At 42.9% G+C, this 23,133-nt stretch overlaps 1 protein-coding gene across 4 annotated transcripts in view; it reads right to left on the reverse strand.

The window, feature by feature from the left end:
* The window catches only part of astn1 (astrotactin 1), a 324,631-nt gene that overhangs the window by 176,706 nt on the left and 124,792 nt on the right, over positions 1-23,133 (reverse strand). For all 4 annotated transcript variants that reach the window (XM_088310602.1, XM_088310600.1, XM_088310601.1 and 1 more), the window contains exons 13-15: positions 17,743-17,909; positions 17,078-17,272; positions 1,626-1,753 (exon numbers count right to left, since the gene is read on the reverse strand). In XM_088310602.1, the coding sequence (XP_088166728.1) occupies positions 1,626-1,753; positions 17,078-17,272; positions 17,743-17,909 (490 nt within the window). The remainder of the gene's footprint in view (positions 1-1,625; positions 1,754-17,077; positions 17,273-17,742; positions 17,910-23,133) is intronic.

The raw sequence follows: 23,133 nt of genomic DNA on the forward strand, positions 1-23,133 counted from the left end.
ATGTACTTGGAGTGAAATCTGGGACTTTTCATTAAACTAAAAGCCTTGACTAGACAATTCCAACAGGATGATGCCATTTAATGGAAAACATTTAATCTTCTTCCTGTCACAATATGATGCTGGTATAGGCAGATGCACAGAGATAGATTTGTAATAAATGACTAATAATTTGGGACAAATAAGTGAAATTGGATATTCGCCACTACAACCCCAATGATCACTTGAAGAAACTCAGGTGCCATGGCGCACCGGCTTAGTGGTTAATTTACATTTACATTTGTATGACCAATAGGAATAATTTCTACATCACTTTCTGTGCAGTTATAAAGCCAATAAAATGGACTGTGTTTGACTCTAGTTTCCACTGTATTCTCAAGTGTTCTCATATCATTGCAGTGTTAACTTGTAGGCAGAGGAAAGCAGAAGTGTGAATTGCCAATGTACGTGTAATGTTTTGGAGTTAAACTATTGAAACTGTTGACATCAGATAAATGAATAATACAAAAGGGGTACACCCAACCGAAAAAAAACCCCTAATAAATAAAAAACAGAATGGTATACCACAACGTCCCCAATATACAATATTTGTACCATAACACCAGCAATCAAGCCCTGCTTAGTAGACAGATGCCAGAAAATCTCTCCAGATTTTTTCCAAGATTGCTAGTTTCCTTATATCCCCTTACAATGTCTTTTCGGGTGTATAATAACAATAAAGTTCACATAAGCAGTGACTCTGTGAAGGGGACTTCTCAGATTTAGTATTATTTTTATCCCAGCAGTGCTGGCTAGCAACAACAAGTATTGCTTTGTTAAAATTCACATTGAGCATATTAACATCTGCTAGTAAATAGTTTTTGTCCTTTTGATGAAAAACACATAATGGTCTCATCAAAATAATATTCTCATAATAGTCAACATAATGACCAAATGTCCTGAATCCAATTTGATCACAATGCAGGTCATTTGTTCCGGGCAACAATGACATGACGTTATCTTGAGTAGATATTTTCATTGGATTAAATAGATTGATGGTCTGAGTTCCCCAAAATATTTTGACCTCTTCCAGCCTCGCTCCTTCTATCATTCTAAATTTAGCCACTACACAGAACCATGTTTCCTTCCTTTAACACTATGCAACACATGCATGTCACATCACATACGCGTTCCGTTCACATCAGAAGTCAATGTTGTTGTACGGTAATCTGAGCGAGTACGTAAAAGCATAGGATTCAACAAAATAATCTGAATTTGAGATCATACCCTGCAGGGTGAACTGCGACCTGATCACATTACCAAAATTTATTTTCCAGGCTTTTACTGCAACCTCTTACATTTGCTTGTTTCTGGGAGTTTCACATTTCAATCTTCTCTTCAGCAGGTAAAATGCAAGCTCGTATGTGTTGAATTCTGGGGATTGTTCAAAACTAAATACTTCCTGTATACATAAATAAACATGGGCCTCAGTGTTCCAAAACCTTTGGAAGGGAGATTGTATCCAGTAAATGCATTTAATAAAGAAATCAAGAAGGTCAAGGAAATGTCCAATCTTAAGACTAAATAAAGTATAGCTATCTTCTATAAATGACCACATATGGTTTCTGGTTCAGTAAGATAATTCTTACCTGTGAGGTATTCTGGGTCGGGCACCGGGTCTAAAAGGTCCTCGTGACACTGAACTTCTGTTGGCACAGATGCCACCACCATGCCATCAGGAAGCTGCTGCTCAATACCTCGAGCAAAGTTTTTCTGCCTGGTAAGAGGGGAAAAAAAATAATAAGTCCTCTTTAGAAGGGTATCACAATAGACAATAATGGCCTTAGAAAAAAGAAAACCCAATACTGATGAGTCAGTAAATTAAATTAAATTAGCTGCAAATACATCTCTGAGTTTGAAGCTACATGGCTACACCCACGTTGGTCTTATTCCCCAGTGGCGGCTGTGATGGTTGAGTCCTGGAAAAGGGCTCAACGATTAATTGCATTTGGAATTTAATCGCAATTTGACAACACTGCCATGCTAGCTTTCAGCAACGCCATCTATCAGCTTTCTAATATACTTGATCCTTTTCATCTCGCATGGTTAACAAAACTTCCCATGTGTGGAAAAAAATACTGTCACTGTGTACGCGTGTGTGTATTTTGTGATGTTTTGGTTGTTGTCGTGTGTCGGAGCGCGTATGTAAGGGAAAGATCGGTTGGACAAACACAGATGATAGTGTGCTGCTACTTGACACATAAAAACTCATCTGTGAAAAGTTGTCAATCAGTAAAATATTAACAGGATGAATTTAACCTGTATGTTTTGAATGAAAAGACAATCGAAAAGAAAGACACCGTTGGCGTTTATTCATTATTGAAATAGAAATAATACATCATTTTCTATTTGTTTGCTCCTGGGGGACGTGTCCTTCCGTGGAATTGTCTCTAGCCACAGTGCATCATAATGCAGAAACGGCTGGGCGGCGGCTTGCTTCGCTTGGAGGAAACCTCGCTGTCGCTGTGAGGGGGACTTGAGCACAGCGCAAATGGAACCATTCCCTGCTGATTCTCAATGTACGACATACTCAGTTTTAAAAATAAATAAATAAATACCAATTCAACGCCTATGGTGACACCACACAAACTTGCAAATACCAGAGGTGACTGAGACACGTCTGTATGTGTGGCTGTGTTGCTTAAAACCCAGAAAATCATTTGTAACGTGCGTGAAAACATATGTTGCCATCCTCCATAAAACATGTCACAGCAAAATTCTGGCCTACTTAGTTAAAAATGTCCACTTATTGGCAAGTACCAATCAGAGGAATGCCGTTTTCCATATCAAATTAAACAGAACAGAGAATATCTTCTTAATATTAACGAGAACACGGATCATAGTAAATTAGTTATTTCCGACTAATGAACATGACTTGGAAAAGGAGCATCCTGGTCATTTCCAAACCTAATTATCTTTCCTGTGGCAAAAATAGGGAACGCAGACAACAACATAGGCCAATTGAAAGCTTTACTACAACCAATAAATAACTACAATCAATTAAAATGAGTATGGGATGTGGGTGTGTAAAGCGTTTCTGAAGCTTTTGCAAAGTGCATGGATGAATTTAAGCATATACGCGAAAGTGTGCAAATGCAAAAACCAAACAAAACCACAAGAACGCAGTGACTGATGAATAGCACTCATGAATAGTGGGTGAGCCAGGTGGCCCCAATCAAGAGGACCCTCATCTGCCCGCATGATCAACCACCCCAGTGAGATGGGGGAGGAGTCATGACATCCCCCTCCTTAAAATAAGGGCTTAACCGTCAGCCCAAATATGGCCAAGACTAAAAACAAACTCCATCTCCAATTTCCAAGTTGTAGCCATGCATCCTAAAAGCAATCATCCATTCATCCTCCATCTCAGGTATTTGATAAGTAATTAAGAGGAGGAGGAAGAGACAGTGGCTGAAGGTAACAGAGCAGTTATACAGTGGACCACAGGAGCATGTATGAGCAAAACATATTTACCACAAATGTGCCTTATATCTAGGTTGTACGGCTGCAAAACAAAGCACAATGCATTAGCGTTTGGTTTGGATATTCTCAGCAAAGTCTACCAAGGGAGCCAAACCAGAACCAACATAGACCTCGAAGTGATGTTGAGCCCCGATGAGACCCAAAGTCTCCTTTTTAATATCCAAATAATTTTGGTGGTATTTATTAAAGATCTGTGAGAAGAAATTAACAGAACGTTCAATACCTTCATCATTATCCTGCAAAACCACATGCCGAGTGCCAATTTGACGAGCATCTACCTGGTAGTGGAAGGACTGGCCATATTTTGGTGCTGCTGACACCAGAGCAGTAAAAAGGAGAGCCTTAACTGCCTCAAAAACCTACTGACACTGGGTGGACCAGATGAACTCCGCCTTAGCCTTAAACAGACTGGTCACGGGTCGGGGGGGGGCATCCTGGAAAAGCTCCCACAAAAAGCACAACAGTACCCCACCATGCCCAGAAAGAGCACATTTGTATTTTGGGCATCATATAGCCTTAAGGGTTCTGCGAAGGACCTTAGTTGTTACCAGCATTGCACTCTTCTACACATAGATGTCAGATGTTATTCCCGGTATCTGCTGGAGTCATCGAGCCAACATGGGAGTAACTGTCCCCGGTGACCTGATCAGAAGTGGCACCACCTGCGTACTTTTACCCTCCATATTTTCTCGACTACTTCCTCCAGCTTTTTGAGTTCCTTTTTCCGGCTGTTGCTATCATTCTGGATTGCTACATCAATCACAACTGTTGTCTTCTAATATTTAGCCACCACCAATATGTCAGATGGTTGGCAATCACCAGTTTGTCAGTCTGTATGAGGAGGTCCCACAGGATCTTGGCCTGGTTTGTTGTCTACCACCTTTTTTTCTGTGAAGGCTCATCCTGCCTCGAGGGCAGTGGAGTAGACCTGATCCACTATTTTACAGTCTTAATGAAACCCACACTGCTCCTCCAGAATCTGAGGTTCAACTTCCCGATGGATGAACCTCTCCAGATCCCCTAAATTGATGTTTCCAGAGTGGCTGAGAAGTGATATCCCCATGTAATTGGAACACACTCTCCTGTGCTTGTGAAAAAAGGGGACAACCACCCTAGTCTGCAAGCCAGAGGTATTCTGCCTACTGTCCACAAGATGTTACAGAGGCATGTCAGCCATGGCATCACCACATAATCCAGGGCCTTTAGAAACTTCAAGCGGATCTCATTCACGTGGTAGTCCTACCACGCAAAAGCTTTTTAATCACCTTGAACTCTACTCCAAAGAAAGAGCGCATCTCAAGTACCACCAGAATCTGCTTTCTTATAGGTGGTGCATTGGTGAAAAGGGGTCTTTAAAGTTCTCTCCCAGTTGACTCACACTGTCCCAAGTAAAGGTAAGCACAGAGATGCCGAATGGTGGACCAGAGTTTTTGCATCATCGACCATAGATGCTGGAATCCACTAGGCCACAGTATTCGTGAGCTCCCTGTAGAGACAGACTAACAGAACTCCTTTTTCACTTCGACAGCATCTCTCACTACAGGTGTTGTATAACAGGTTTTGGGAAAAAAAAGACTAAGCTTGACTTGGAAGTACTGTTTTAAATGAACAAAAAAATGGATTTGTGTATCATTGCCTGGTATAGAGAAATAGATTGAAGTGAAAGATTGGCTTTTTGATTGCAACATATGGAAACTTCTATTCAAATGTAGGGCCACAACGCCACCACCTTTTTGAAATGTAAAATCATAATGTAAAATATATATGATCTTTTGATCGTCACTGAATGACACAGACAGATGTTTTGTGCAACTCCAGAACACACGGGTATTGGCCTTTGAAGAGATGCCAGCAAACATCACAGAGAGGTTTTCTTGCTATCCATCCATCTGTCCCATTTCTTAAACAATTTATCTCAAAGGCTAACAGGCTCATCTTAATAAGGAAACAATGATATTACAAATTTGTTATTTTGACCCCCATTGAAGATACAAGGCAGGTAATAAAACATATTTTTTCCACCAAAATCTTCAAACTTTGCTCGATAATGGGTGAATTAATTTCAGTCAATATTCCCACAATAAACACATATCGCGGCTATTTTCTGAATAAAAGGATTAACTAAAGACCTTGATTCAACTTGAAGTTTTGGCCAAATCTTGAGTATGCAATAAACGGATGAAGGGATTTGACACAGTGCAACTATAGAGTTTGAATACACTGTTTAGGCAATTAATGGCAAAAGGGAAGAAGCAGACACTTTAAGGCAGGAGGGCGACACCCCATTCTGCCCCACAGGCTTCTTGATTTTCTACTGCTTGAAGTGCCGTCTCACCAAAGTTGGGCACTTGACGTTTTTTTGTCAGCCCCCCGCCCTCTGGCCGCGATCTGGTTTGCCCTCCGGCCTCGACCGTTCGGCCTTATACGTAAAAATGACCACGTCGCCCCACCCCCCGAAAAAAAGCGTATGTGCATATGACGCCACCACAGGAAAGATGCTAACGACAGAGGTTTATTTGAAGATCGTTAGCTGGGTAATTTAATATTGTAACATACTTACCTTATTTTGGGCTTATTTTGGTCTTATTCATCTCCTTCTTCGTCTCATTCTTCTTCCATCTTCTTCTCTACGAATGTGCCCAATGTGTCTTGTTTTATGGTGATAAAATCAGCCAATCTCACACACGTGCTGCCAACTTATATGAGAATTATGTGATTTCAGCGGTGGGACATGCTCAGACACCTCACCAACTGCGGAGGAAACTCATTTCGGCCGGTCGTATCCGGGATCTTATTCATTTTGTCACGATCCACAGCTCGTAACCAAAGGTGAGAGTAGTAACGTAGATTGACCGGTAATTTGTGAGCCTCGCCTTTTGTCTCAGCTTCTTCTTCACTATAAGACCGATACAGAGTGAGCAGGTGCTGCAGTGAGCCACCTATCTATCTCATGCTCCATCCTATCTATCTCATGCTCCAAGATTCCAAGATACTCATCCCGGACCTGGAGAGGGAATTACACCCTTTTCTGACTGAGGGCCATGCTCTCAGATTTGAAGGTGCTGATTTTCACTCGGCTGCTAACTATTCCAAATACCTGCAAAAGGAATAGATGCAATACCACCAAACAAAACCCTCTCATCACATCGGGTGCGATGACAAAGGAAGCCTGGACGAAGTCCAACCCTCACAAACTAATCATACTTATTGCCGGCAATGCGGACCAAACTCTGACATTGTTGGTACAGGGAGCGAACAGCCCGTATCAGGGAGCACAGTGCCCTGTAACACCAAAGCGCCCTCCATAGAATTCCCAGAGAGTCTCGGGCAAACACCTTTTACAAGTTCCCAAAACACATGTAGACTGGTTGGACAAACTCCCATGCCCCTTCGAAGAACCTGCCGAGGGTGTAGAGCTGGTCCGCTGTTCCATGACCGTCACGAAAACCACATTGCTCCATCTGAATCCGAGATTCGACATTGAGACAGACCCTCCTCTACAGCACCCCGGAATAGACCTTACCAGGAAGACTGAGGAGTGTGATTCCTCTGCAGTGGGAACACATCCTCCATTCTGCCCTCTTAAAAATGGAAACCACCACCCCGGTCTGCTAATCCAGAGACACCGTCCATGATGTCCATGCAATGTTATAGAGGTGTGTCAACCAAGACAGAACCACAACATCCAGAGCCTATAGGAATGTCAGGCTGATCTCATCCTTCCTTGGACTTTGCCACAGAGGAGATTTTTAACGGCCTCAGTTACTTCTACTTCTAGGAGACATCAGAATCTACAGGCTCTGCTTCCTCAACGGAATATGTGTCAGTGGAATTGAGGAAGCCTTCAAAGTATTCTCCCCATTGACTCGCAACATCCTGAATCGAGGTCAGCAGCCCCCATTTCTATTGTATTGTATTGTATTATACACAGTTTGAATGGTGTACCGCTTCCCCTTCCTGAGACGCCGGAAGTTGGACCAGAATTTCCTCAAAGCCCCCTGGAAGTTGTTTTCCATGACATCGCTGAACACCTCCAATGCCCAAATTGTTACTTACAGTTATAAAAAACAAAGCAGTATGATCACTAAGCAATTGATGGCAAAGAAACAATGATGTGCAGTGGAGCGAAAAAGTGAGGTGGACCACATCACATCAGGATTTTCCTTGATTGTGTTTTATTGGTGAGAGGGAAAAACTGCAGACATTAGATCCATAAACAATTACGGATTTTTTTTTTAATCAATCCCATAATATAAATGATACATGGACACACAATGTTAATTTTTCATCATGAAATGGATTTTATGAGTGTACAAAGTCCAAATTTAGGGTTAAATTAATAACTTTGACATCTGGGTAACAGAAGGCTGTGCTCAATTGCTGAAAACGGCACAGAAGTGTCATTTAGAATTCTGTTCTCATGCATGAATAGCCTACAATGTACTGTAAGGTTTATCAGAATGTCTTTGTAGCTTAAGAAAATTCAATTTGACTATGATATCCCTGTTCGCTTTCTATTGCGCTGGCTCCTACCTCGCCATTTCCATAAAATGCTTGCACAATTGTTCAACAGGAAACCATGAATTTGTATCGAATTGACCACAAATTAGCATTTGGTGAAGGCATTATATTCATATTGTCCCCATAAGAACTTTTTAAAAAGTTAAATATGCCTCCGTTTTAACTATGAGCATCTGTTCTTTCAAGCCCATCAGTCAGAGCACACATACACACAGACACTCAAACATAAACATGAACGCACACGCTCAAGCACGTACGTGCCCCCCCACCCCCAGCCCCACACACACACACGCACGCACACCCCCCCCTGCCCACACACACACACGCAAACACGCACACCAAACAAAACACTTAAATGACGCATACACAGACAAACTTTTGGTTCATTTTGGTTACACAATATTTAGCAATGTCAATATTAAAAATGCATCTGGTCAAGTTCATTTCAGCACAATGAATCCTGGGTGGGTTTTATTTATTCACTGCCATGTCTTATGAATCAGACCTTCCATTAGAATTCCTCTCAAAAAGCATGCCTGCCTCTTTCATCACCAATAAATCATTTGGCACTCTTCAAAGTATGCTTTAACGTTCCATTCACAAGCACTTTCAAATAAGAGCATTTGAAGTTTAGATTCTTGATACCAAATTTACTGTTTCACCGCTCTCTCTCTCTCGCTCTCTCTCTCTCTCCATCTGTCTCTCTCTCTCGCCCTCGCCCTCCATCCTTCCAGATTGCCAGAGCCATGCCTGAAGACACAGTGGAGTTATCTTCACCCCTCTCAGAGCAGGTCGAGGCATGAAATCAAGTTCTGAAGCCACAAAACACACATTCAAAGTTTCGGCATAATACAGGTCACTGTTCTGGTAGTGCGATTTGACGACACCATTAAAGGGATTTCAAGTTCGGAAGACTATCCTTCTTCGGCGAGAGATGTGAAGCAACCTTTTACTATGATCAATGGTATAGAGGAATGCAACCAACAGTCAAGTGTCTTCATTTCGATCAGTTGAGGCCCCTCAAACACAGCTTAGCAAGCAGCATTTTGGGATCTAGACATGCAATTTATGCAAGCTTGCTCTCTCATGCATGTTTGACATAAATCATACCCATCATCAGACTAAAGTTGGTGGTCTGGCATAAATGCATCGTAGCATTTCAGACAAATAGCATCAAACCAACAGTCAAACATGTTAGTGGAACTGTAATATGGTCTCTGTAATCGATGGATATCATTCATATACTGACATTGCAACACTGCCATTTGTCTACTGTGAAAAGCCTTTGATTGGGTTGGTTATTTTTATTTATTTTAAAACATTTTCAGGCAAAGTGTTTGGTCTTAGTATACTTCATTGATAAAGCTTTTGTACTTCAAAGCTAGGGCACCGTTCTTCTTTGCAAAGTGATGAACTTATTCTCTAAAAGTTACCTGTTACTCTTGGTACTACTTGAAAGATACATCACAACCATCTTATTTTGTAAATCTGGTCTTAAATGATGGAGAACATTTAGGGCACAGGTGTCAAACTCCGGTCAAGGAGGGCCACTTTCCTCCATGTTTTCCATCTACCACGGCTGCAACACACCATATTCAAATAAGTAGGATATTTCTCAGGCTTTTTCAGAGCTGGCTGATGAGCTGATCATTTGAATCAGGTGTGTTGCAGCCGGGAGAGATTGAAAGCATGAAGGAAACCGGCCCTCCAGGACTGGAGTTTGACACCTATGATTAAGAAAATACTGCAAAACCTCTCCAATCAGTACGACTGTGTTAGGAAGGAGACCTTCATTCAGAGAAATTATAGGCATGTGGCATATGGAGACCCAAAGGCTGAGAGTCACTGTCTTTCGTTATCGCAAAGAAACTCTGCAGTACATATAGCTTTGTTTACTCGCTTCTCATTTCTCTTTGCTGCAGCCTTTCTTGCTGTAAAATATTGTGGTCCTGGGAAAACATAGTCTGTTCATTTTCAGACTAATGTACTCTGAATCACAGTCTGAATCACAATGTCTTCATTGGTCAGGCAAAAATTCAGGTGAGTGCAGAAAGAAAAGAAATGTTATATATTGCACAGAAGCTGAATATTGTTGCATATTGATATAAGATTTAGAGCTCTGAAGACGCTAAATCAGAGGTGAGCACGTGGGAGGGAACTGGAGTACCCGGAGGAAACCCACACAGGTACGGGGAGAACATGCAAACTCCATACAGGATGGCCGGAGCCGGGACTGAACCCACGACGGATGCTGTCTCTCACTTGTGAGGCCATCGTGCCGCCCGCATAATGAGTATTTAATTTAAATTAATGGTTTTTTATGTAATTATTAATTTGAAGATTATGGTGCTCATAAACCATTTTTCTTTTTCTTTAGTAGTTTCCATTACCTTTTTGCCTAGAACCCTACTTCCAGCTGTTTCTGTTTTCACCGCAGGGATCATGTACAACGGCTTCATTTGTATTATTGATCATTTTAGATTTAAACTTTGGCTTTGAAATAGTGGATGGAATAGAACAATAACATAGCGTGTGTTGCGTGCATCCTGAAAATTCAAGTCCATGTAACATAATTGTAAAAAAGTTAAATAAATAAATATCTTTGAAATAAAAAAAATCCTTAACAGATCAAAATGATTCTTTGACATTAAGTTTGACATCAATGTGGTTTATTGTTTGCGTTAGAATTGCCTTTGAAAAGCAACACATTTGAAATTAGCAGCATTGTGACGTAGAGTTGTGACTAATTATTCAAGTTGTTGTCCACGTTGTTGTTGATGCACGCCCACTCAATGCAGGAAAAATTACTAAACGGATACAACACACCTGCGTCTTGTGCAAAACTAAAATCAGATGATGCAAATCGGTCGATATTGAAGGCCACATCAATTACACAAACGTACAACGAGCGGAAGTCTCCTCAACTCTAAAAACAATATTTTTTATAAATATTGAAACTTGGGGTAAACCATTTAATGAGTACACAGTCCAATTCACCTAAATGAGAGCCGTAGCTGAGGCTTTGTCAGCGTTCACCAGGCCCAACAGGCGTGGCACTACGTCAGGTTGTTTGCTTCTGGGGCTGCCAGAGAATGGTGATGAGCGATGGCTTTTCCATTTTAACTGTATTTTTACCTCCATTGTTGGATACTATAATAAAGATAAAGATGTCCTTTAATAGTCCCACAATGGGGAAATTTGAGGTGTTACAGCAGCAAAGATATAGACCACACAGGGGCGGTGGCGTAATGTAGCCGTTAATGTATAACATTAGCAGCAGACATTCATAAAAAGCATGCAAATATACACAGTATAAACGTATATACACAAATCCCCATGTATATACATACTTACATCCCACAACATATACAAGTGTAAGGAAACACTCCTAATGCCTGTCCATGGTACAGAGGGGAAATAAATAAAAACGCTGCAATGATAAAAAATACTGAATGATTGAAAATACTGCAATGATAAAAGTACTGTAATAGTAAAAGTAGTGTAATGATAAAAGTACTGTCATGATAAAATATACTGCAATGATAAAATATACTGCAATGATAAAAGTACTGTAGTGGCAAAAGTACTGCAATGATAAAAAAATACTGCAATGATAAAAAAAATACTGAAATGATAAAAGTACTGTAATGGTAAGAGTACTGAAATGATAGAAAAGTACTGCAATGATAGAAAATACTGCAATGATAAAAGTACTGTAATGATACAATATACTGCAATGAGAAAAGTACTGTAGTGGTAAAAGTACTGCAATGATAAAAAAAAATATGGCAGTGATAAAAGTACTGTAATAAGAATACTGTAATGGTAAACGAAATTCAGTATTGGTCAGTATTTAAGTACAGCACTGGATAAAGCCCAGTAGTAGCGTGTATTCCATTCTAGGACTGCACAATTGCACTAATGCCCGCCCGTTTATAGGCCTGACCTAATGTTCTTGTTAAAAAGTCTGACAGCAGCCGGCAGGAAGGAGCGGCAAAATCTCTCTTTCGTACAGCGAGGGTGTAACAGTCTATCACTGAATGAGCTGTGGAGTGTTCTAAGAGTGTCATTGAGCGGGTGGGCTGGGTTGTCCAGCATTGATGACAGTTTTGCCGTCATCCTCCTGCCCCCCACTGAGTCCACAGAGTCCAGGGAGCAGCCCAGGACAGAGCTGGCCCTGCTCACGAGTTTGTCTAGTCTCTTTTAGGCCCGGCCCGAGATGCCTCCTGCCCAGGAGACCACTCCACAGAAAATGACCAGTGAAACCACCGAGTCATAGAAGTTCCTGAGGAGTGTCCCCCGAACGCCAAAGGACCTCAGCCTCCTGAGTAGGAAGAGTCTGCTCTGAACCTTCCTATAGAGAGCGTCTGTGTTGTCGTTTCAGTCCAGTTTATTGTTCAGATGAGCACCCAGGTACTTGTAAGTTGAGACCCTCTCAACGTCTGTTCCCTGGATATTCACTGGTGCAGGTGGAGAGTGCCGACGCTTGCAGAAATCCATCACCAGCTCTTTGGATTTCCCAGCGTTGATTTGGAGGCGGTTCTGCTGACACAAGTCCACAAAACCCTGCGTAACCCCTCCTTACTCCCGATCGTCTCCGTCAGTGATGAGGCCAACAATCGCAGAGTCATCAGAGTCGGCGGCGTAATGTAGCCGTTAATGTATAACATTAGCAAGCAGACATTCATAAAAAGCATGCAAATATACACAGTATAAACGTATCTAAGTGTAAGGAAACACTCCTAATGCCTGTCCATTATACAGAGGGGGAAACGCTGTCATGATAAAAACTACTGAATGATTGAAAATACTGCAATGATAAAAATATTGCAATGATAAAAGTACTGGAATGGTAAGAGTACTGAAATGATAGAAAAGTACTGCAATGATAGTAAATACTGCAATGATAAAAGTACTGTAATGGTAAAAAGTACTGCAATGATAAAATATACTGCAATGGTAAAAGTACTGTAATAGTAAAAGTACTGCAACAATAGAAAAATACTGCAATGGTAAAAGTACCGCAATGATAGGAAATACTGCAATGATAAAAGTACTGTAATAGTGAACGTCCTGCAATGGTAGAAATACTGCAGTGATAAAAGTACTGTAATAAGAATACTGTAATGGTAAACAAAATACATCATTGGTCAATATTTAAGTACACCATTGGCTGAAAGTACAGTAGTAGTGTATATTGCATCCTAGGACTGCACAATTGCACTAATGCCCTCCCGTTTGTAGGCCTCACCCAATGTTCTTGTTAAAAAGTCTGACAGCAGTCGGCAGGAAGGAGCGGCGAAATCTCTCTTTGGTACAGCGAGGGTGTAACAGTCTATCACTGAAGGAGCTGTGGAGTGTTCTCAGAGTGTCATTGAGCGGGTGGGCTGGGTTGTCCAGCATTGATGACAGTTTTGCCGTCATCCTCCTGCCCCCCACTGAGTCCACAGAGTCCAGGGAGCAGCCCAGGACAGAGCTGGCCCTCCTCACTAGTTTGTCCAGTCTCTTTTTGTCCCGGCCCGAGATGCCTCCTGCCCAGGAGACCACTCCACAGAAGATGACTGATGAAACCCCCGAGTCATAGAAGTTCCTGATGAGTGTTCCCCGAACGCCAAAGGACCTCAGCCTCCTGAGTAGGAAGAGTCTGCTCTGACCCTTCCTATAGAGAGCGTCTGTGTTGTCGCTCCAGTCCAGTTTATTGTTCAGATGAACACCCAGGTACTTGTAAGTTGAGACCCTCTCAACGTCTGTTCCCTGGATATTCACTGCTGCAGGTGGAGAGTGCCGACGCTTGTGGAAATCCACCACCAGCTCTTTGGATTTCCCAGCGTTGATTTGGAGGCGGTTCTGCTGACACCAGTCCACGCACCCCTGCGTAACCCCTCTGTACTCCCGATCGTCACCGTCAGTGATGAGGCCGACAATCGCAGAGTCATCAGAGAACTTCTGCAGGTGACAGGTGGAGGAATTGTATTTGTAGTCCGAGGTGTAGAGGGTGAACAGGAAGGGAGCCAGAACAGCACTTCCGTGCTGCAGAGGAGCACGTCAGACACACAGTCCTGTGTTCTCACGTACTGTGGCCGGTTTGTGAGGTAGTCTTGGATCCATGTGATGAGGTGGTGGGCCACTCCCGCCTGCTCCAGCTTGTCTCCCAATAGGGTGGGCTGGATGGTGCTGAAAGCACTGGAAAAATCAAAGAACATGATCCTCACGTGGCCCCCGCCTTTTCCAGGTGGGAGAGTGAAGTGTGGAGCAGGTAGATGATGGCATCATCCACACTGATGCCAGGCTGGTATGCGAACTGGAGTTGGTCCATTGAGGAGCTGACCAGGGGGCGCAGATGGACGAGGACCAGTCTCTCCAGGGTCTTCATCAGATGAGACGTCAGCGCCACTGGTCTGAAGTTGTTGAGCTCCTTCGGATGGGGGGGGTCTTTGGAACCGGAAGAAGGCAGGATGTTTTCCACAGCTGGGGGACTCTGCCCAGCTTCAAGCTCAGGTTGAACATGTGCTGGACGATTCCACACAGCTGGTCTGCGCAGGATTTGAGGATCTGGGAGCTAATCCCATCTGGACCGGCTGCCTTCCTCAGCTGGTTCTTCACCTGAGATGTTGTGAGGAACAAGGCTGAGCAGGTGGAAGTGGAGGATGTCTGATGTGGCTGGGAACTGGAGCCTGTGGAGAGGGAGAGGGGAGAGGAGAGAGGAGAGAGAGAGGGGGAGAAGAGAGGAGAGAGAGGGGGAGAGAGGGTCTCGTTCGCAGCGGCAGGAGGGGTTGGTGGGGGCCGCAGCAGGAGAGACTGAGCGGGGGCAGGCATTTGATCAAACCTATTGAAAAATGGGTTCAACTCATTTGCCCACTGAAGACCCCCCCTTCTGGGTCTTACCTGGTTGTCCGTGGCCTGAGATGGTCTTCAGGCCCCTCCAGACATCCCTGGCATTGTTCCGCTGCAGTTGTTCCTCCATCCGCAACCTGTAGCACTTTTTCCCCCCTCTGATCCTCCTTCTCAGCTGACGTTGCACTCTCTTCAGCTCCTCCTTGTCGCCTGACACAAAAGCCCTCTTTTTCTCCTTCAGGAGAGCTTTAATGTCCGGTGTGATCCCGGGTTTGTTGTTGGAGAAACATCTTACTGTCCTGGTGGGAATGGTGTTCTCCATGCAGAAATTAATGTAGTCTGTAATTGTTTCTGTTAGACCATTAATGTCCTCCCCGTGGGCTTCGATGAATACCTCCCACACAGTTGTGTTGAAACAGTCCTTTATGGCCTCCTCGGCTTCTCCAGACCATCTCTGAACTGTGCGTGTCATAACTGGCTGCCTGCGGACCAGAGGTTTGTACACAGGCAGGAGAGCAACCAAGTTGTGGTCAGCTTTGCCCAGCGAGGGGAGGGACAGTGATGTGTACGCCTCCTTGTTGTTGGCATAGAAAAGGTCCAATATTTTATTGTCTTTGGTGTGGCAGGTTACATATTGTGTGAATGAAGGCAGAGAGGAGGAAGGAGAAGCATGATTGAAGTCACCTGAGATAAGGAGCAGGGCATTCGAGTGCTCTGTTTGTAGCCTGCTCACAGCTGCAGTCAGTGCGTCACAGGCTGTCTCACTGTTAGCAGAGGGTGACACGTACGCCGCCACCGCAATCACATGACTGAACTCTCGCAGTAAATAGTACGGACGGATGCTAAAACTATCAGCTCAATGTCCCGACTCCAAAGTTGATCCTTAACAGTTGTGTGCCCAGGGTTACACCATCTATCATTACCTAACACAGCCAGCCCTCCCCCTTTCCTCTTACCGCTCTCCAGTGCCCTGTCCGCACGTAGGATTTGGAAGCCGTCCAATTCCACGACGGCGTCCGGCGTTAGCTCTGTTAGCCACGATTCCGTGAACATCAGCAAGCTAGCCTTCCAGAAATTCTTCTCGTGCAGGGTTAGCACTGTTAGCTCGTCCATTTTATTGGGAAGGGTTCTAACATTCCCCATAATAACGGACGGGAGGACGGGGTGGTATCGTCTCTTCCTTGCCTGTTATTTAGCCCCCGCACGATATCCCTGTCTCTTCCTCCTCAGCTCGCGGGGGATATCGGGTCTCGCTCCAGGAGCCGGCACGGGGTTAGCACGGAGTACTAACAGTTGATCTCTTGTGTACACGATTGATCCGTAGCGCCGAGTTTCGTCTCCGGACACGATCGCGCAAAAAACAGCCCCCAACAGCAGTAAAACCACCGCAAGTTGGATGTCCATTGCTGCGATGAGGTAAAATAAAATAAAACAGGGTAAAGGAAAAAAACACACGAAAAAGGCTCAATAGTGAACCACGCTGCTGTAAACAGGCGGCAACTCGCATGGCGCCGGAATTGAATCACAGTACAAATAGACAAGTTCCAGCGACTTTTTACTGCACAGTCAACATCACGGATGAGAAGGTGCGTGACCAGCCAGACCTCCGTGAATTGTTGTCGTGTCTGGGAGGCAAAAAGGACGTTGATTTTTTTTTTGACTCAATAAATGGTCTTTTGCATGCACGTTGGTTTACATGCATCATCAACATCCCTCCCCTGTCTGACAACTCTTTCACTTATGTGGGAGCTGACACTCACAATCACACTTGTTTTTCAACGTGACAGTAGTATCTTTGGAAACTGACAAAACATTTCAAGCATCAGTGTGATATAATTTCAAGCATCTGTGTGAAAAAAACCCATGCTGACCACGCACTAACCACGTTTGCTTGTCACAAAGAAATTGGAAACATGTTCAAATTTGATGGCGACGTGAAAAACTGTTTGTCACCATTAAAGGTGTTGGCGAATGGCTGGCACACATCTTTGCAAACTTTTGGCGTTTTGAACAAGCCCAGACGAAAAAACAACATTCGTTCACATTAGCAAGCCTTTGCTGCTCAGTAAGGGACAGGCTTAAGTGCATATAATCACTCATGAACCAAAGTAAAATTATCATCCATCCTTTGTACATTGTGCTGTATTTTCCTTTGTGGGATGTAATTGGTAGTAGTAGTAGCTGTGGTTCACATGCATTTTACCTGAATGTGGCCTTGAGGATTTGCCCAGAGGTGCTCTCTTTGGTGTGATTGTTGTAGCCATAAAAGAGGTCTCCAAACACAGTCTGGTTAGCTGGGATGTCTGTAGCTTCCCCACAGTCTATCCCATCTGAGCAAGCATCAGATAATGGCAGGCATGATCTCCCATCTGGCCCCCGCTTGTAGTCTTCAATACAGCTAGAAAAGTTAGTTTTAATAATAATAATAAGAAGAATAAGATGAAGAAGAAGCGATGATGATGAGGTCCATATTTGTCTATATGTGCGAGGCGACTGGGCTACTTGCACAGGGTGTGGAGTGCCCAGCCAATCTCAAGAAGCCAGTTGTGATCGGCTTCAACACACCCGCAACCATGAGGATAAGCGGTATAAAGAATAGACAGATATTATTATCACGATCAATCCATCCATTATCCAAGCCACTTATTCTCAGGATGTTCGCGGGTGTGCTGGAGCCTATCCCTGCTGTCTTCGGGCAGTAAACGGGGTACACTCTGGACTGGTTCCCACCCACTAGCAATTTATATATATATATATATATATATATATATATATATATATATATATATACCGAGACCGAGAGAGAGACAGTCAGAGAGGGAGGTGAATTACAATTATCAGCATCAAACTATTGAATTGCCAACTTACCCACAGAACATCTGGATATTGTAAAGAGTTGGATCATCTTCAAGAGGAGCCAGTTGCTGGAGACAAAGTTGCTCACATCCTCCATTGAACCCGTCAGAGCAATCAATGCCAATGTGGTGGTCATAGCACCCGCTCCCATCCTTCATAGGACTCAACCCAGGGGGGCACTATAGGAGAAGCATTAAAAAAAATTCATCAGCTTTGTTTTCATTTCTTACTCTTTACTGGCATATGTCATGTCATTTTCCACACCGTTTATCCTGCACAGGGTCGCGGGAGGGTGCTGGAGCCTATCCCAGCTGACTAAGGGGCGAAAGGCGCACTACACCCTGAACACAGGGCAGACATAGACATCGTCTTTGAGTGGGAACTGAACCCACGCTGCCCACACACAACTCAGGCAAGTGTACCACTTACACCATCAGTGACATTACTGGCATATGAGATATTCATAATGCTTCCAAATAATCACTAATCTTAGGTGAGCAAGATGCTCAGACCTAATCACGTGTGCCAGTCATCTTGTTTCTAATTGGTAATTCATTTTCCTAATACAACAATTTTTTAGAAGCATTTACAAAACCCATCAACTTAGAAAAGCAGTAATGATTAAATGTGTCAATCTGTGCCCAGAAAGTAAAAAAGGTTGGCAGGTAAATGAACAAGATCCCAGGAGCTTGTTTAACTGCCGGTTACGTAGAAGCACCCGGTGGCTAAAGCCAAATTTTGGCATGTGTTTTTTTTTCTTTGTGGACCTTGATTTCAGACCTCTGATAATGATCCGTAGTCTAAATGTTCATGGAAAAGGAATGTAATAATTATAGTTTTGAGTAAACACAAGTTTTTCTCCCTTACTAGATTTGAAAGGACACTACAGCGACATTTTTCATTCTATTCCACAGGAAGTACAGTTTTCAAGAGAGGATTGAGGTTTTAGGGAGAAGTGTTGGGGAGCAGTGGGTTTTATCATGATAGAGGTTACACAGTTGTCTGACATATTAAGAATAATGCGACTGTCCTTATAATTCTCCTTATGACCTATAAATCCCACCACTGCTTTGTCCCACTGTACATCACCAAACTGCTCTATCTCAGCATCCCTAATAGCAGCTGCGCTCATCTGATGCCCTGCCTGCTCCCCCATTTCAAACTCTAAACATCTGACACTGGAAAAACTCCTCAATCACCATTTGTTCACAAAATCATACCATCAGTAACTGGAATAAACACGCACATACGCATAACCAAGCAAATAAACTCATATAAACATGAGGGGTGGAACAGTTCCCAAAATTCTCCATTTTGTGGTCATGGTTTTCACTTTGTGTGGGTAAATGTTGCCACAAATATGTCTTGCATAGTTTGGTAAAATGTTGAAGAATTGAGGAAGTATGTTAACAGCATTATTATTCCTATTGTTGATGTTACAGCAGCATTTGTTTTATTAAATTGTATAACCGTATTTAACGGACTATAAGTTGCACTTTTTTTCATAGGTTGGCTTGTCCTGTGGTTTATACTCTTGAGCGACACTGTATATGAAAAAAAAAGGAATTTCAGAGACAGGGGGGAATTCTAGACTTATGCACCGATATTGCCTACTCCATACATAGACAACTGGGAATGACTGAACACAAATGCTGTTAAAGAGAATCATATTCTGCAGACAACAAAGCTGCAAGTAGTGAAATTTGCAGCTGAAAACAGTAATCGAGCATAAGAGAGAAAGTTTGGAGTGAATGAGGTACGTGTCAGGGACCGAAGGAAATCGGCAGCTTCACTGACAGCACAAACAAAACGAAACAAAAAAAAAAAAAAAACCTGAAACCTCGATGGCCAAAGCGAGAGGAACGAGTTCGACAGTGGGTGCTCGAACAACGTCCTGCGAGAGAGTCTTGTCAACGGTCCAGTTACGGTAACTTCTCCACGGTCAGTCAAGGCGATGAATATAAGGACTTAAAATATAAAGGAGCGGTGCCCCAAAGACATTAACATGCACACTGGACACGTTTTCTGCTCATGTTGATATGCTAACACAATAAAGTTGAAATAACCTTCATTGGTCAGCCTGTCCTTCCAAGGTGAAATGTCTGTTTTTGATCAATCCAGCCATCCATCCATTATTCGAGCCGCTTCTCCTCACGTGGGTAGCGAGCGTGCTAGAGCCTATCCCAGCTGTCTTCAGGCAGTCAGCGGGGGGACACCCTGAACTGGTTGCCAGCCAATCACAAGGTACATATGCCTGATGACGGCTGGCATAGGCTCCAATACCTCTCGTTATTTCAATATGCATGCATGATATTTTTGTTGGGGGGGTAACTGTGAGATTTTTGGAATATAAAATGGGAGCTTGGCTCAACAACATTTGGAAAACTCTGCACTAATAATTATTCTACGAAAATAAAAGCTCTAGTAATTAAATAAATTGGATACTCTATGACATGTATAGACCAATGTGTTTGTGCAAGATCTCTCTGCACCAGAGATCTTGGGTTGAGGTGATACAGGAGTTGGAACTTCCTAGGTCTTTGTAGAAATTCTATCGAGAAGGGAGGAGGTTGACATGAGTGAGGTGAGAAGGGGTAGAAATGTTTTGGAAAAACATCTGTTTACTCCTCAATGTTATCATTTGATGGTGGTGTCTATTAAAGATGAAATCACGTCATTGATCCATATCACAAACGCACAAGGTGATTACTCTCACCACAAATAATAATAATAATAATCCCTTTATTAGTCCCACAATGGGGGAATTCGAGATTCGAACCCAGGCCTCCTGGGGAGACTGGGTCCTGAACGCGGCGCCTTAGACCACTCGGCCATCCAGTTTATGGTTGATGTTTCAACTGGGCTTTAATTAGTCAAATAGCAACACTGTTACAAATTTGCACATACAAAGATTAGTGTGACTATGGAAAATCATGTAAAGTCCAGAAACCGTGATTTGTGACAAAAGAGCAACCACATGAAGTTATACAAGACCTGACTTGGTTTCCTACTTTGCACTTGAACTCAGTATTTCCCCAATGTTTTTTTCCCACCACAACTCTGTGAAGTCAAATTCACATTGTTTCCTGGCAGCAGTCAGGTATTACTTCAAAGAAAACTTTGAACGTGTGCATTTTAACAAGCCAGCACTACCTTCTGAACTGCAGTGTCTTAAACTACTCACTGAGGTGTCACTAACATTTTTTTTTACTAGTCCATACTCAGATATTTTATATAGTAGTTAGTTAGTTAGTTAGCTAGTTAGTTATTTAGTTGGGCAGCCGTGGCCAAGTGGTTAGGATCATCACTGCGGGGCGGCGATCCAACATGGACGTCCCCTGGGCGTATGGCTCCGGTGTCCTTGAGCAAGACACGAATGTCCTAAACTGTTTCCCGGGTGCTTAACTAGCCGATTGTTCGATGTCTGCCTCTAACTGTCATGATCTGTCATTTATTGAATTGGTTTTGATTAGATTTTACTTTTGTCATGTTTGCCTTGGGTCCCTTTTTAACTATGTTCACATATTTGGCAATGATGCACAATTCCAAATATTTTTTTGTGTACCCATTCACATTACAAAAACAAATGTGACTTTTAATGTGACAAGCATGCACACAAAGCATGAAGTCCAGTGATATGCACAAAAACAAAAAAGGACAACATGCTGCTGTGGTAACCGAAGTAAATAAGGACGAGTGCATTTATTTATTTTCTCATCTAATATCGCCAGAGTGGCGAGACAGGAGGAGAGAGAAATATTTTGGCCAAAATTATGCTACTTTCCTCAATTTCTCCTTTTTTAGTCATCTATTAAAGATGGTGTCACATTTTTGCCGCGCACAATAAATGAACTGTCGTGGCTTGATTGCCGTCACCACATGTTAAATTTAAGCTTCATTTTCAAAATGGGATTACATTGAAGTGAAATATAAAGACAACACTGTTACTCTAAACAACTTAACATATTCACTGACGATTGTAATCGCTCAAGCACACCCTCCCCCCGCACACAAAACCACCCAAACACCCGCAGCCCATATTGGGTTTTTGATGATATATAGACTGGATGTGTGTAGATGAGCATTCATACTGCAGATGCATCACATACATAACCGATTTATACACAAAAAAGAGGCACGTCTAATTAAAAAAAAATCAAAATTGTACTGTTTACACTGCATGAAAAAAATAGATGTGACACATATGGGGGGAAAAAAATCAGAAATGATCTGCAGTGTGAACACAGCCAAAGGCTATGTCTGTCTTGCTCGGTTATTGTGTTTGTCCACCCCTGCTTCTCATCCCCATCTCGTGTCCTCTAATCAGCTTGCTCAGCCATGTGTGTCTTGTCCAGGTGTTTCTTGTTGTCTCATCAGTTGCTTCTATTTAAGCCCCGTGGTTTTTTCAGTCCATTGTTGGCGTTGGGTAGTTGTTTCAGTTCTTGTAAAGTCAAAGTTTAGCTTAGTCAAGTCTTTTTTACCCAGTAGTGCTTGTTTAGTTACTTTGAATCCTATACTTTGGACTTGTGTTGTTTTAGCATTTATGATGTTTTTGAGTACATTGTTTTCTTTTTTTTGTAATTTTGAGAAAAACGTGTTTTGGAATACTTTCTGCTTTCCTGCTTCCATGTATTTGGGTCCTCAACACCATGCTTAATGTGACACCAGTGTGTGTTTGCTGTGTCCGCGACTGTGATTGGTCAATTGCAGACGTCAAATTGTTTTTATGTGTGTATGACAAAGATGGTGATTCTGCTTCTTCTAATTAATTTAAATAACATTGGTCAACACACTTGGTGTGGAAAGCACAATTTTCCCCACTTTCTCCATGACAGTGTCATGATCCGCGTCGGGCATGACAGGGTTTGTGTTATTATTTGGACGCTCCATGCTTTTGTGTTGATTTGCTTGCTTTCGGGGCGTTTCCCCCTCAGCACTCGTCCTCACCAGTCACGCACCTGCTCATCGTTACCCATCACACACCTGATCCCCATCTGCTCCCCTGATTACCGGACTATTTAAGCTTCCCATGCCATCAACCCAGTGTCGGATCATTATCCCGCTTGCTCCCTGTTGCTGCCTTACGGACTTTATGACTCTCGCCTTGATCTCGTTCACGTACTTGTTTTTGCTCTCGCCCTCGCTCACGTCCCTTTGTACTTCGTCCCAGTTTTGTCACATTTAGTTTGCCTTTGTTATTTTGCACCCTGCCACGTTTGTTTGTCCACGCCACGTTGTTTGTCCTCGTCTTGATTAATTTAATAAATTCCCCTTTAAGTTACCCTTATGCCTGGCTTCCCCGCATTCTTGGGTCCACCCCCATCCTCGCCGACCGGCGAGCATGACAGACAGCACTCGTTTTTGCCACAGCCGTGCTCACCTCCTCCCAGATGTTACCTCTAC

The sequence above is a fragment of the Idiotropiscis lumnitzeri genome, chromosome 12 (assembly GCF_059441095.1).
Source record: "Idiotropiscis lumnitzeri isolate Australia: NSW breed Sydney's pygmy pipehorse chromosome 12, RoL_Ilum_1.0, whole genome shotgun sequence".
NCBI classification, from domain to species: domain Eukaryota; kingdom Metazoa; phylum Chordata; class Actinopteri; order Syngnathiformes; family Syngnathidae; genus Idiotropiscis; species Idiotropiscis lumnitzeri.